This window comes from Antechinus flavipes, chromosome 5 (genome assembly GCF_016432865.1).
Source record: "Antechinus flavipes isolate AdamAnt ecotype Samford, QLD, Australia chromosome 5, AdamAnt_v2, whole genome shotgun sequence".
NCBI classification, from domain to species: domain Eukaryota; kingdom Metazoa; phylum Chordata; class Mammalia; order Dasyuromorphia; family Dasyuridae; genus Antechinus; species Antechinus flavipes.
Genome location: NC_067402.1, coordinates 40,159,528 through 40,175,580, shown reverse-complemented (window position 1 = coordinate 40,175,580; position 16,053 = coordinate 40,159,528). Strand labels below are relative to the sequence as shown.

The 16,053-nt window shown below is 41.2% G+C and overlaps 1 protein-coding gene across 1 annotated transcript in view; it reads left to right on the top strand.

Annotated features, from left to right (window-relative positions):
• LIMD1 (LIM domain containing 1) overlaps positions 1-16,053 on the top strand; it is a 72,447-nt gene that overhangs the window by 54,508 nt on the left and 1,886 nt on the right. The window contains exons 3-7 of the mRNA XM_051963095.1: positions 7,720-7,787; positions 10,887-10,949; positions 12,937-13,067; positions 14,654-14,705; positions 15,738-15,806. Coding sequence (XP_051819055.1) covers positions 7,720-7,787; positions 10,887-10,949; positions 12,937-13,067; positions 14,654-14,705; positions 15,738-15,806 — 383 coding nt within the window. The remainder of the gene's footprint in view (positions 1-7,719; positions 7,788-10,886; positions 10,950-12,936; positions 13,068-14,653; positions 14,706-15,737; positions 15,807-16,053) is intronic.

Sequence of the window (16,053 nt, the reverse complement as noted above, 5' to 3'; positions counted from 1 at the left end):
GGTGTAATGGCTTGCCCATAGTCATAAAGACTTAGTTTAAGAAGAGACAAGATTGAATTCAGGATTTCTTGACTCCAGGACTAGTTTTCTACCCATTATGCCATCCTTCCTTTCACTGGGAAGTGTGATGATGATGATGATGATGGTGATGGTGATGATGATGATGGTGATGATGGTGATGATGATGATGATGATGGTAATGATGATGATGATGATGATAGAGCTTTTATGGAAGGCTGGAATCTAATGTATAGACTTGGTGAAGCAGGAACCCAGGAACCATCTGCATTTCCATCCTGCTAAGAAGCTGTGTTGGGATTTTGCAATAGCAGGGATTCATAAGCTTTGTGTGCTTTGGATTCCCTTTGGCGTTCTGGCAAAGATAGCGTCTCGGTGATTAATAGGAAGGATCCTTAGAGCTAATTCCTTCCTCCCAGGGATGTGCTGGTAAATATTTAACTACTGACTCTCCAAAAAATGTGACATACTTTTATGTTTTCCATTACTTTATTAAATCTATTAAATCATATTAAATCTGGACAGTTTATTATATTACATATACATACTATATTAAATCTAGACAGTTTATTATATTACATATACATATTATATTAAATCTAGACAGTTAACCAATCAATAAATCAACCCCTAGTTTGTAGCATTTGCCGATTTCCACGGTGTAGGTGCTCACGCTGAAGATTTAGCAATCCCTCCCCACAAGTCGGTTCAAGCAGACTCTGGCACACCCTAGCCTCCTTTGGGCACAGAAATGGCTCCTGGGGTCCTGAGGGCGCAATTATTGGGTGGGAGAGGTCCTGAAATGCCTTATCAGCCAGTGTCTGTGTGTAATTTATGCTTTGGGAGGACTGCAAGCTGCTTTCCCAGTCGTGTTTCCCAAGTCAGCTGTTTGCTTTTTCCTAGTTCCGCCTTTCCTCAGTGTTCCTCGAGGCCGTTTCCCCAGCCTGACGGCCCTGCAGACACCTGGTCTGGCACAGTGCTCTCGCAGCAGGCCGCCACTAGCATTGCCCAGGAGGGTGGCTCTGGGCACCCGGCCATGCCCTAGTATGCCCCTTAACCTTGATGGTGCCATCAGCCAAATCCACATCCTTGGATGCTCTTAAGTATCCATTCCTTCCCTTGCTCCCTGTTACAAAGGGATTATCAATTATCAATTCCAATTGGATGAATTACAATTATTAATTTTTTTTTTCTTAAGCAAGGTCGTGGACCTTGTGCTTCAACTTAATAATTCCTGCACTCGAGGCTTTCTGATGCCTCAAAATCTACTATTTCTCAGGGCGTCTGAGCTTCACACACCCTAAAATGCTCTATAATTGCTTGTAGTTGCTGTTAATTAGGGGGAGGATCCAGACTCCCTGGAGAGAACTTGTCTGTCTCATGTATTGAGAACTGGGGAAACCCGGGGTTTTGCGCCTCGGGGGGTATTGAGGGGAGGCTGCAGCCCTCCGATTCCCAGGGTGGGGCTGGATGCCAGCAGGCCCTCTGTCCCTTTCCCTTCGGGGAAGAGGATCTAGGTGGGCTCATCGGGTCCCTCATTTACAGAGGAGTAGAAAATAAGCTCTTTGAACCCAGAGTTTATATTTGGTGCTTGGCACACAGTAGGCACTTAATAAATGCTTGTGGAATTGAGTTGTATTTGAGGGTGACCCAGAGGATCACTCAGGTCTTAAAAGGAGTTTTTAAACACCTTGGGAGGCTGCGGAGTCAGAAGGCGTCCCTGATTTAAAGCACATTTTGGCATTTGGGAAGAGCATTGTGGAGTCAGACCCTGGGCCCCACTGGGCCCCTTTCTTCCCCGTTCTTAGGATTTTTTTTTTGCTCTCTGGCTTGTTTGATTTTTCTGTCAGCCTTCGGCCTTTGTCCAGAAACGGCAGTGCTTGCTGACTCAGCGGGAAGTGTCTGTGTGTCCTCACAGCTCCTTCAGTAGATGGACCTGAAATCTATCCAAGACGGTGGTGACTTTTTGTTCTTGATAAGGGTCAAGCTTGACATTTGTTCTTTTATCTTTGCTTTTAGAAAATGGACCTTGAAGAAGCCAATGAAAATGTTTAGTTTTCCCTGGAATGTGATACTAATTACATAGTTTTTTCTTTTTACAAACTGCCATTTACTACTAGTAATTAGATATCATTTAAAAAAATCCACAAAATTATTTATGACATAATATATTAACTGTATTTAAGTATTATAGACATTCATATATAGTCTAGTATATAATTTATGAATTAGAATTAATGATAGACATTTACATAGCATGTTATGGATTACAAATAGTTTTACCTATAGTATCTCATCAGTTTTTGCAACAATCTGTGAGGTAAGTACTATAGACTTGAGGATTACCCCATACTAATGAATAAGGAAACTGAGCCTCAGGGTGGGAGCCTGGCCAATTAGAAGCTAGAGTCAGACCTTCCTCCCTTCTGGACACAAGTCTAGGTTGTTCTCCTAAGAATTGTGGCCCTGCCAATCATAGATTATTCTGGAATGCTATAATAGTGAGCCAATCCCGGTCCCTACCAAGTCTGGGCCACTCTGCCCAGGAGGGAGATACAAGGATGAATAAGAAATATTTGTCAAGTACAAAGGTACCTGGCATAGAGGAGGTGCTTAATAATGGCCACCTATTACAGTTATTATTTTAACTCAGACCGTCTAGTACCTGTCTGTAAGTAATAATAATATATAATATTATGTTATTATTATTCAGTAATAATGATAATAAAATTGACCTCTCAGGTTAATTGTGAGGAACAAATGAGATATGGAAACCTTCAAGTATTATATAAATTTTAGCTATATTATTATAATTAGATTATTAGCTAGATTATAATATACTAATATTATGTATTATCACTGGCATGATGGCTAGCATCCTTTCTACTGCACGAAAAATGGAGGAAAATAGCAAAATTAATTCTTAATCTTAGGGAACAGAATAAAAGGCCTGAACACGAATAGCCAGGACAACAACAAATCACTATAATAATCACAATAAAATCACTATATCTTTCCCCACCTCCTCCCCAAATACACACACAGACACACACGTGCATGCACATACATATAGTTTCTGTTCTTAATGGAAATTTGGTTTTTTTTAAGTATTTTATTTGTTAAATTTAGAATAAAAACATACATTTTTTATTTTGTTTTTATTTTTGTTTTTTTTAAACATACATTTTTTAAAAGTGTTTTGGAGGACTTTCCCGGTGCCAGTCTCGTTTTCACACATTATGAGAGAGAAGCCTCAGGAACCTCTCCAATGACCTGTGGGGGCCACGGGGAAAGCAGAGGCTGTTACCCCCTCCCCATCCTTTGCTGACATCATGCAGGATGTCTCTGGCCCCAGAGAGCTCCGGGCCGTGATCCCGCGCCATGGGAATCTGCCCAGCTGCTGATAGAGATAATGTGACCCTGATGAAACAGGTTCCCGCTTCAGATTCCTTGCTTTCCCCCCAACCCCCCAGCATCAGTCCTGTTCTCAGCATTGAGCTCTGAAGCCAAGTCAGCCTTGGACCATTAGGCTAGAGCATCATAGCCCGGTCTCACTGCACCCTCTAGTGTTCTGTGCATACAAGGCCAGGCTTGCTCCCTCCCCTATCATTTGATCCTCACAATTCACCTGAGAGGTCAGTGCTGCTATCATCATCATCATCATCCTCATCATCATCATCATCATCTCATCATCATCATCATCCTCATCATTATCATTATTATTATTATTAATTATTATGACTCCTGTTTTACAGATAAGTAACTAAGCTTCAGAACAGTAGGTGGATTGTAATCCCAGTGTCCGTTCTCTGTATCCCCTCGCTTCCGTCATTTCTTTACAGAAGCAGAGTGAGCAGGAAACCGTAGGAATTACTTTACAGAAGCAGAGTGAGAAGGCCACCGAGCACTTCATCCTGCTCCCCCAGGGCCTCGGAAGTCATTGCAAAGGGGTCGTTTCTTGGGCTGGATCTTCCTGATCCAGAATATCTGTAGGTTTAAAAAGTAGCCATTGGAAGCCTCTAATTTACCGGATCCTGGAGCCGTGGCCATGGAGGCTCTGCCTTCGGCATCTCCGGCTCTCCCCCGCGGCTGGCCGGTGGGCCTGCAGCCCGGCCTCAGAGACCCCAGCTGGGGGACCCTCAGCAGGCCACGTGGGCTCTCCGGTCTGAGACGTGGCTGAGGACCGAGGGCCGGTGGGCGCCTGGGCTTTGGAAAACCGAACGGGCTGAGCAAATCCTAGCTGTTATTGGGATTGTTGCGACTCGCTAGCTGGGCCCTCCTCGTTTTCAAAGCTATAATTATTAGAAAACTGTTTACATTGAGCAAAAATCTGCCTCCCGAGACTTCCACTCCCTATTTGTAGTCGCACCCGCTGGAGTTCAGTCCCGATTCCTGTTTATTTGGGGAGATGTAGGAGGAACTGGAAGTTGTTTTGTCTTTAGGTATACCCTGGTGTTTAAAGCCTGCTCTTGTTACTTACTAGTCAACTCACATAAATAAGTGTCTACTTTGTGCCCTTGGGCAAAACCACTAAAGTCCTCTGGGTCTCAGTTTTCCCATCTGTAAAATGGTCTCCGAGGTCCTTCCCAGCTCTAGATGACTTGGTGTGGGACAAAGGGCATGACATAACTCCCCGCCTCCCCACACATACACCATGGGGACCTGGGAAAAGGCAGCCCCTAGGACATGTGATTCCAGACATGGTACCCAAGCTTTCTGGGCTCCCTTTCTTAAATTATCAACCAAAAGAAAAATATGGAAAGATGCATGAGATGATCTACAATGTCTGATAATTCTTCTTAAATCTTCTTTAAGAGAGGATTTTTTTTTTTTACATTCTGATAGTCAGTGATTATTTTCCAGTGGTTCTCCAGGAAGGTCCAGAGGGCTGTTTTACCGCCTTCTGACTTTTCCATTTCATCTGCAAAATATTCTCTGTCAGGAGCAGCTCGGTGGTGCAGTGGATAGAGCACCAGCCCCGAAGTCAGGAGGACCTGAGTTCCAATTTAGCCTCAGATACTTACCACTTTCTAGCTGTGGGACCCTGGGCAAGTCACTTAACCCCAATGCCTCAGCAAAATATATATAAATATATCACACACACATATTCTCTGCCTCATACAACGGGTGAAGGTCTTTTTTCCTATCAATGGTCATTTGCCTATAGGGGAAAAAATTAAATGAAGGGCTACACCAAAGTAAAAAGCAACTTGCAACGTTTTGGGGGGGATATTGAGAAGAATGTTTAATTCAAATGTTTTCAAAAATCAGAGTTAGACTGCTGTCTATTAATTATAATAACTAAGCTTGTCCGTAGATAAGAGATAAGAAAATATAGTCTTCCTCACCTTTCTATAAGGGAAAGACTTTAGGGGTGGATCATTATATATACTGTCAAACTTAATTGAAATTTGCTGAATATTTTTTTCTCTTTTTTCCTTTTTTTTTTTTTTTTAACAGAGGATGACTCTATTTTAAACAGAGGATGTAGAAAAAAGGCATAAAAATAAAAATACCAGTAAGGTCTTTGAAAATAGAATAACACCGTTTTTATTCAGGAAAGAAAATAGCAAAATATGTTTTGTTTTGTTTTTTTTAATTATCACTAGTTAAAGGGAAGAAAGACAAAAGGGAAAGATGGACTTGGAGAAGCCAAGGGGAAGGAGGGAGACCCACAAACAGAGAAGAAAAATGGAAATACCAGGGTACAGTAGGCAGAGAAAAAGGGATAGTAGATAGACCAACATCTCCTGCCCATCCAACCTAATTCTTCTGGAGTCCTACATCTTCTTTCCCTGATTTATATTTTCCTACTAATAAAAATGCTCCCCCTGGTGGCCCAGTAGAGGCCCAGGATTCCCACCAGTATCATGATTATTATTTTTTCTTTTTTACCAATGAAGCTACGTGCTAGAAACTTACATCCACCCATTGGGCAAATGTCCTTCTGTGTGATGCTAGTGTAGACTGAATCAGGTTGACAGAAATTCCCTTATGCTGATGATATCTATACTTCTAACCCTCTTTCTCTTCATATTTTCTGGGTAAATCATCTATTTTTCATGTTTTTGTGATTACCTCTGGACATATTTAAACTTAAGGCATAGATACTGAAAATACTCTCTTTGTATATTCTAGAAATGAAAAAATATGGTGAACAAGTCCAAACAACTTTTCTATTTGAGTGAGCCACCATCAGTTGTGGAGAGCAAATAGCCGTGTCCTCCTGCATTTTTTTTTTCACTAGAGGATAGAACCAATGGGATCTTTTGCTGTTTGAAAACAACCAAGTTAACAGCCCAACTAACAAATTAAAAATCTGGTTGATGTAGAGTCAAAGAACTAAAAAAAAGAGAACAAACTTAAATTTGGTTCAGAATTCAAAAAAGATTGTATTTCAGTAGAGAATTTGTGTTCCCAGAGTCTTAAATACAAGGTGATCCAAATACAAGGATTATGGATCCAATGTTTCATCAAAGTAAGGTTCTCGTTTTAACTTATGGCAACTACTTTGTTTTCTGATTGGTTAAAAAAAAATTTAAAAATTGGGTAAAAGTTCCTTTAAAGATTTTTTTGAGCTCTAAATCTACTATCCCATCAAGTAGGCATTGTGAATGAAACTCCAGTGGTCTTTAGGACAAAAAAAATAGTAGAAGGATTTTTTAAACTGCTAAATGGTACAAATCAATGATAATGAGAAGAAATTCAAGATGGAAGAGATAGAGATGATTGATAGAACAAGGTCCGGGAAAAGATGGAAGGGACTGGAATCTAAGGCCTAGATATAAGGATTGGAACTTTTAGACTTGGAATCCACCCTTTATCTTGAATCAGAGCTGAATTTTTCAACTATCCCAACTGAGAATCCCAACATTCTTAACTATATACATCTTTTCTGTTTATGTTAGTAAACATTTGGAATAATTACCCAGAGCTATTTGGGGGTACCATTGTCTCATAATAATATCTATAGAGTTGCCTTTTACACGAGCTATAGAGAAACTTAGGAATTATTGTATTTCATTTTCATTAGAGATGTTGAATACCTTTAAACCTTTCCCCCCTTCATTTAGATCAATTTAAAAAGGGGAATCTATCACTCTTTAATTTTTTAAGCCATCACTTTTACCACAATATGTTTTCTTCAGTTCAGCTCAAAAAAAATATGATGTGAGAATGAGAAAATCATTCAGTTTATGTGGCTGACTTCCCCATTCAGCACAATTCCTCAATGATCATTCCTTGGAAAAATGTGTTAAATTTTTACTCTACCACATGATGATAAGAAACTGCTAGACAGCAGCAGCTGTTACAAAGGATATGTGTGTTTTTCTGGGCTTCCTTCAGCCCCTGACTGCTTCCTTTGGCCCACACAGCTGCTAAATATTTCACCAACTCCTTTTCAAGGGGCAGAGAGGAAGTGCCGGGAGGATGATATATCATGCTAGAAGGTCCGAATGACAAAGCCTTTGGGTCTTGGTGCCAAATTGTTTGTCAGCCTCACTCAAAACCTCAACTTTAATCTGGTTACAGCTCAAGGTTGCAAAACTTTTAATTAAATGAAAAGGAACAACTAACTTGTATTTGAATCCATCTGAGGGATATTTGGATATTTGATTTTTTTTTTCTTTTTTTTTTTAGTTTTCTTTGTTGTACTTAATCTTCCTTTTTTTCCCCTCTGCTTCTGTGTCTTTTTCTTAGGTCGGAAGCTGAGGGGGAAAGCCTTTTATTTTGTCAATGGCAAAGTATTCTGTGAAGAAGACTTCCTGGTGAGTGAGCCCCTGACTCATAGTTCTCCTGCCTCACCCCAAGACCTTTCCTTTATCTATTTCTTTCAGAAATCCTGAGAAAGAGGAAGTCATGAGCAAAAGTCAAAACAGGGAGAGCCCTCCTCAACACCTTCTATCTCCACCAGACAATCCTTAGGAGCCAAAAATGGCAGGGGCTAAGGCAGGAACACCTCTGCCATATCAAAGATGATCATGATGGTGGCTAAGAAGTCCTTAACAAAGACTTTCTCACTTGATCCTCACAACAACCCTGTAAGAGAGACAGATGAGCATCTAATTATAGCCATAGATAGATTAGCATATTATACCCATCCTACAGATGAGGATAACAGAGGCTCAGTGAGATGAAGGGAAAGAATCATAGGCTAATGAGTGACTGAGGCAGAACTAAAACTCAGGTCGTCCTGATTCACGTCTGGCACCTAGCTGCCTCTAAACACTGATGAACGTTATGTATCAATAATGTAATGAATCCAAGTGTCAGAGTGGTTAGGACCTCATCAGGGCCCGTTTGGACCTGACCAACAATTCCCTCCAAAGGCTTTGGTTTGCTCATCTCTAAACTGAGAGAGTTGGACTATGTGGCCCTCAGAGCCCCTTCTTCCTTCAGACCAGTGATTCCCAACAAGGGTCATCCAGCTTCTGATTGAATACCTGCAGGGACGGGGAACTCGCAACTTCCTAAAGTGTGCCATCCTCTTGTGAATACTTGTGTTAGGAAGTTTTTTATTTTTACCTTGAACATCTTCTGCCCATTGGTCCTACTTCTGTCTTGGAAGGCCAGAGTATTTCCCTAAATGATAGGATGGTAGCCTTCCCGACTGGGGCAGACAGAGAAGTGCCTCATACAGCCACTAATTAGATGAGCCGGATTTGAATGGAATTGAATTTCCTGACTCCAGTTTTGATGCTCTGGCACTCCTAGGGGCCCCAGATTAAACCTTCTCAGTTGCTTCAGCCAATCTCTGTTATGAGTCCCTTTTTCATCCAAGCTCCCCCTCCTCTGGATTATCTCCATTTTCTCAAAGTCCTTATTGGTGTCCAGATCTAAACACAGTACTTGACATGTTTTCTCTCAGACATTCTCTGAGTTTCCTGCCTCCATGCTTTTGTATACACTGTCACCTATGCCAGGAACGCCCTTCCTGACTCTTCTCTGTTGAATTCCTCTATTGAATTTTTCAAGTGGTGTCTATGAGAAGGGGGAAGTCAGTGAGATCCACAGCCCAACAAGAGTGGTCTTGGACTCCAGGAAAAACATTCTTCTGCTTCCCATTCTGTCATGTCCCCTGATACAGATACTAGAATTTTAATTACTTTTAATTAGAACTTTAATTATCCTAAGAATATTAAATATCAGGAAACTGGAGGATTTGCCTTTTAAATTTATTTTAAGGACTATGGTTCATGTGATAGGAATACTTACAAAGTAACATATACAAATTTGTAATTGTAAAATTTACAAATTGTAAGTAAAAACTTACAAAGAATATTAGATTTTTTAAGTCAGAGGACCTGGATTCAAATGCTGGCTGTGTGATATTGAGCAAATTATTAAACCTTTCTGGGTCTTATTTTTCTTATCTGTAAAATGAGATCACTCCCAGTTCTAAATCCTCTCAACTTTCCCTTCCTTTGGAAACATTTTGGCAAAATCAGGAACTTCAGTCCTTTCACACTTCCTGTTGTGTGAGGGCTAATGTAAGGATCAAATTGGACAAAGTATATAAACTTAGCTATAAACCTCACATGTATCAGCTGCTGTCCTTGTCCTGGGTCACCCAGCAGAGTCAGGATTAGAACTCACATCTAACTCGCCCTCCTGTTCAGATAAGGCAGGAGCATCTTGATATCCCTGTGATGTCAGAACAAGAGGCCCTGTTGCCTTTAGCCAGCAGCTTGGGCTGAGACACCGCTCTGGGCGAGTGGTTACACCTGGGAACAGGTGCAGGTTGGAAACCCTACCCTGTGGTATCCCCCTCTCATGTTAAACCTGAGCCGTGTTAACAGCAGTTCAGCGTACCCAGACCGGGCAGCCCACAGGGTGTCTCTTCAGAAAAAGAACTCTCTTCTCTAGGGTAGGTTAGTAAAATGGATGTAATTTTTTTTTTTCAAGAGGGGGAGAGATAATGAACAAATTTCCTTATTCTGAGAAAATTTTAAGTGGGAGGTAATGTGAAGCAGTGGATAGAATGCTGAACTTTGGAGCCAGGAAGATGGATTTTAAACCTTTGATACTTACTAACAGGGTCAGAGCAAGTCATTAAAAACTCTCCAAGCCTCAGTTTCCCCATCTGTAAAATAGGCATGATAATGTCAGTAAGTACTTACCTCAGAGTGAAATCATAAATATATATATAATGCATATATGTGTGTGTATTTAGATATATGTGAATGTATACATATGTATACATACACACACACACACACACACACACATATACATATATACATAAATTGTCAAACATTGTATTTTTGTTGTTTCTCTTTACCAGTCCTGTGATTTCATTGGAAATCCCAAGTGAAGTGAAAATAGCCCCTACTCTACGGCCTCTAGAGAACAGGCATAGTAGTCTTCAAAATTTGCCCGGATCATTTAGACCATCATGACTTTCCAAGGGTTACCCAGTGGCTTATCTTAGTCCCATTCCAGGCCCCATGGGTGTCCAGATAGAGATTGCCCAGATGCACAAATGTAGATTCAAAACGTTAACATATGATAAGTACGTGGTCCTGGTGAGATTTGAACTCATGTTTTCATGGCTCCAAAGCTGATTCTCCTTACACTATGCCATACTGCTTCTAGATATTACTGTTAAATTTAAATATTGTGCTTCTGGACATTTTATGAAGGCAGGTTTCTTTCATGGAGTCACACATCTCTTTTTTTTTTTTTTTTTTTTACAAGGTAATCAGGATTGTAGCTAATAAATGGATCCAAATTCAGGTCCTGCTGACTCCAGGAGCCAATGCTCTATCCATGGCTGCCTCTAAATATCCATTTTCAGATAATCCCTCCATTCCAATTCACTCTATCAGTCTTAGTGTGGACCTAACTGTTTTCTCTTTCCCTTGCAGTATTCTGGTTTCCAGCAATCTGCCGACAGGTGTTTTGTATGTGGACACCTGATAATGGATATGGTGAGTAATGACAGATAAAAAAGGACGATCCCCCCCGGGGCCAAGAATACCGAAGTGAAGGAGGCCATCCATGCTTGGCTTCCTATTACAACCGTTTCCACTGAAGGTGCAAAATAGACATGAGTCTTATTAGCTAAAATAGAGCCCTGGGCATCTGCCTTTTATCAGAGTCCAGCCTTGTTGGTAGCAGTCACGAGTGGTGACGTCTACACAGACATTTCCCAGAAGTCTCAGCTTGTTCTTTTTCCTTCATTTTTGAGGAGGACCAAAGGCATTATGGGATGATGCTTTGACCTATTCATGAATTAGATTTAAGTGAATCTCACCTTAATTTGGAATCTGAGGAAGAAAATAGACATCCATAATTAAGCATATGCATTTCATTAAAACTCTGAGTATTTTTAACATGGAAGCCTTTCCCTGGTAATTGTGCTTTCAAGTAAAAGCTGTAACCTGGTAGGTTATCTTATAAGCTTCCTGAGGGTAGGGATGCTTTTAGTCCCTAGAACCTGTCACATATTAGGTGCTTAAGAAGTATTTGCTGAATGGAATTTTCCAAGGTTGCTAATTGTAGTTATTTTTGATCATCACAGAATTCTCTACTTCATGAAAAAAAGATAACCATTATTTTAAATTGAGCTGCATTCTTTCTCGATTTACAAGGTCTCCTTATTGAGCAGACAAAGTAATAAAGCAGTAGAACCTGTAGCATATTTGGGATCATCATGGATAGCTCAGTCCAAGTTTGGGGGGTTTGATAATCCTCCCAGAAATCAACCCTTCTAATTCCTGGAAAACCCTTACCCATTTTCATGCATTGTTTCCAAACCCTTTCAAATTAACAGGTTAATAGAAACTCCAAAAAAGTCATTCCTTCCTCCCTCCTGCTTCTAGGATGAATTTCATTCATATCAATATCAGAGAAAGAGATTCCACAAACTCTTACCTATACATCATAAGTCTAAGATTCTGAAAATACTTTCTCGAATCTAATTTATGTTTCCTGGATAATTTTATGCAAGTAACTTTTGCCCTGGGGTTGGGAAGGTAGAAAAATGGTCTCAATCATAAGATCAAAGGCTTAGAGAAATGACCTCTAAGGGGGCTCAGAGGCCCTCCGACTCTCCTGCTCCTTTCACAGATGACCAAACCAAGGCCTTGGAGGTTAAGTGACTTTGCCTACAATCAAAGAGATAATACATTTCAGAGGGGGAGCTTGAACTCAGATCCTCTGATTTGAGAATCTTTCAGCAGAAGTGAATGAATAAAGCAGTTAATGAGGAGATGAGCACTTTTAGGGTAGAGCATATTACTGTAACTCTTGGATTTGGATGGGTATCAGTTGTCATCCTAATCTCTGGGACATGACTTTCCAGAAACAGAGTCAATCTCAGAGGCAAAGGCTACTTGTTTCTTATTACTAGCATGATGGGAAAGAGTTGTAGTATATTTTAAAACTCCAACTGCTTCCTAATTCTTTATCGGGAGCTGCATTCTATTATCCTGATTGTTGATGAATAATGTCATTTCTTTAAAGGAACAATTTGCAAATTTGTGCCCCTTCCTGTGATTCTCCTGAGCTTTTTATAGATTCTCCATAGCATATGTTACTAATCTGGTCCCAGAACAGGTGCATAATATCATTGTACAGATTGCAGAAGTGATTTCTGCTTGGAACAAGAGGTCTAACTGTATGACCACAAAGATCATTCAACTTCAGGGTTCTTTGAGGTCTGGCTCCTACTGGGGAACAGTCCCCTCACACGCCTGCCAGGCTCCCCTCCTGTTTGAACAGCTCAGCCTTCCATTCCCTTCCCTCCCCCACTCTTCCTCAGAGTGACCCCCAAAGACAGGGGCTCCCACGGATCGTAATTGCTCATTGTATCTCATTCCATCATTCTGTCTCACCTTGCTCACGCTCACCTCTCCCCAGGCTTAACAAGCCCCCTCATTTCCCCTTTCTCCATCTCCCTTTTGTTTCTCCTAGATCCTGCAGGCTCTGGGAAAGTCGTATCACCCTGGCTGTTTCCGCTGTGTGATCTGTAACGAGTGTCTCGATGGGGTGCCATTCACCGTGGACATGGAGAACAAGATCTACTGTGTCCGAGATTACCACAAGTAAGGACCTGACGGGGAATGATTCCGAGTATGAGGGAAATTGGTCTCAGCAAAGAGAGAGACGGACCGAGCTCAGCATTTCGAGTGCACTGTCAGGCTGATCCTATCTATTGACCAAATTTTTTTAAAAAATGTATTTTATATATACTATATAAAAATAATATTCTACTTTTCCCCAATTACATGTAAAACAATTTTAACATTTGTTTTTAAAATATTTTGAGTTTCCTCCCTCCTTCCCTTTTGAGAAGATTAAGCAATTTGATATAGATTATATATGTACTATATTGACCAATTTTAGAACAAATGTCTAATCTTTGGGGTATGAAGCAAGGAGAGAAAAAGCTCTTTGTAGAGCATATGTTCATTGTCTTCAATTACGCGAAAGGCAGTCCCATGGCCCAGGGATTAGACTTGTTTACTTCCAGAAGGCAAAACCAGGTCAGTGAGTGAACTTGTTAGGAAAGAGCAGTTTAAGCTTGATGGCGGGGGAAGCCTTCCCCATGGCGGGAGCTATGGACTGGTAGGATGGACCACTTTGAGAGTTGGTAAAGGCCCACCCTTTGGGGGATCTTCAAGCAGAGCCCACTTACTGCCTATGTTATAGTAGGGAATTTCTTCTGGTTGATTTCTGAATTCTTGGTTAGATTAGACCACCCATCTATTCCAACCCTCAGATTTTGAGATCACTCGTCCAACCTTCTGTCCTGACCTTAACCAAACTTCCTCTGGGGCTGGTTTGTGCATCTTTATCCCCCAGGAATTGTGCTGTTCCTGTAAATGATGTCACCTGAGAGCCATATAACCAGAAAAGAAGTGAGGTTACTCATTTATTCAGAGCAAGGAGTAATAAACAAGTCACAAAGAGTGCCCCATTGAGCCCAACATCGAAAGCAGTGATTCTCAGATCTTTATTAAAAATTATTGAGGATTTGTCCAAAGGGTTTTCATTTATGGGGGTTATACTTATGGATATTTACCATATTAGGAATAGAAGCTAATTGTGAATTTGGAGACCCTCTGACAGGGTTTCAGAAACCCCCAGGAGTCTCTGAACCATCCTTTGAGAACCACTGATCTAAGAAGGCTCCTACCCCATTGGGTAAGACCCTAAATGGAAGATTTCCTGAAGGATTTAGACAAAAAGAAATTTCAATCTCTGCCAGTGGAGAAAGAATCCCCATCAAGGAGACTAAGGAGTGATTGTGAAATGTGGACTTTCCACTCTAAAGCAGTCAGGTTGCTCACTCACTGACTTGCACCAAGGGAGCAGCCCCATTTTAGACAAAATAAAAGGGAACTGAGGAATTTGTAGTTGGACAGAAGAAGCCTTCTGCCCAATGTATGTATGTACATTGTACATATATGTACATACAATTTACATGATGTAAATGTCTACATCTACCAAACACTTGGGGAGCAATCCTAGGAGCACAGGAGAGAGGGCAAAATTGGGGAGCTTCTCTCCACAGGTACAGAAGGAGTGGGAGGTCAAGTCATGTGAGTGCTGCTCATTGGTCAGGCTGTAGGAAGGAGCCTTGGTCCTTCATCTGCCATTACCGTGTCCTGCATCTTGTGTTTTTTAGGGTATTGGCGCCCAAGTGTGCGGCGTGTGGACTCCCTATTCTTCCATCTGAGGTAAGATACTTATAGAAAAGGGGCAATTTGGCGGCATGGGGACCTGGAGTCTGTGTTCATATCCAGCCTCAGACACTTCCTAGTTGTGTGAACTCTGTCTGCCTTAGTTTCCTCATCTATAAATGAGCTGAAGAAGGAAATGACAAACCGCTCCAGTGTCTTTGCCAAGAAAACCCCAAATGCAATCACAAAGAATTGGACACGACTGAAATGAACCCAGCCTTTAAAAGGCTAATAATAATAATAAATAAAAAAATATTGTCCACTCTCCAGCCTTCCTCCAAGAGTCTTCCTGGATGTGAAGGTCTCCACAAAGCTCGACTGTTTTTCTTCCTCTCAGTTTTCTCCTCATCTCTTCTTAAAACACGTGAAACCCTAACTTTGTGATAAATATAATGTTGGTACCCCCAAGAGGCTTGAATACAGAGTTCCTTTCTCCTCCTAGCTTTTCTCCCCCACCCTGGAACATTTTAATTTTCCACCAGCTCAGGAACGAGACCATGGGAAGCAGCCCAGCTGTAGCAAGCGTTTCCCTCAGTGGTCATTTTGCCTCTTAGATTAAATCAAATTCTTCTCAATATTCATGCCCAGTTTACTACAAATAAGTAAAAAAGGGAATAAGGAACTTTTATAACCCTTAGATTAAATAAAATTCTTCTAGATATTCATGCCCAGTTTATTATAAGTAAAAGAGAGGAAAAGGAACTGAAAAGAGCACAAGATCATTATTATTATTATTCTTTTTAAGAGCCCCAGCTACCTTTGTTCTTATTCTTCTCCCACTCAAATGGATGAAAGGTCCATTTGAAACAAGGCTACAGGTCACTTCCTCTGCTAGCCTCTAGTTTTCAAGGGAAAGTAATGTAGTTTTTCTCTCATAAATATGTTCACAGCCCATTTGTTTGTGAGCCCGGGATTCCTCCCAGGAGGAAAATGCCTCCTTCCTCCCCACATGCTGCCCACAGTCTACGTGCATCTCTGCTCTGACATTATTCCTGTATCTGATGTTTTTTCTTGCTCTTTCTGATGCAGGGCTCTGATGAAACCATCCGTGTTGTGTCAATGGACAAAGATTATCACGTGGAGTGTTATCACTGCGAGGTGGGTCAGCCGCCTTTGGGGGAAGGGACAGGAAGCCTGAAATAAAATAAAAAAAAAAGCAGGGGGGAGAAAACTGTCCCCCCTCTGCCCCAATCAATAAATTCTGGCCAGTGTGGCCAGCAGGAAACGGGAGGCAGAAGGAACGAATGGTTGCTGTTGGGAAGGTTCGCTTCCTCTGCCAGCTCACAAGTCTGAAATCCGCCGTTGTTCTTAATGTACTTGAGTCCCGTGGTCCCTGTGTTCTGAG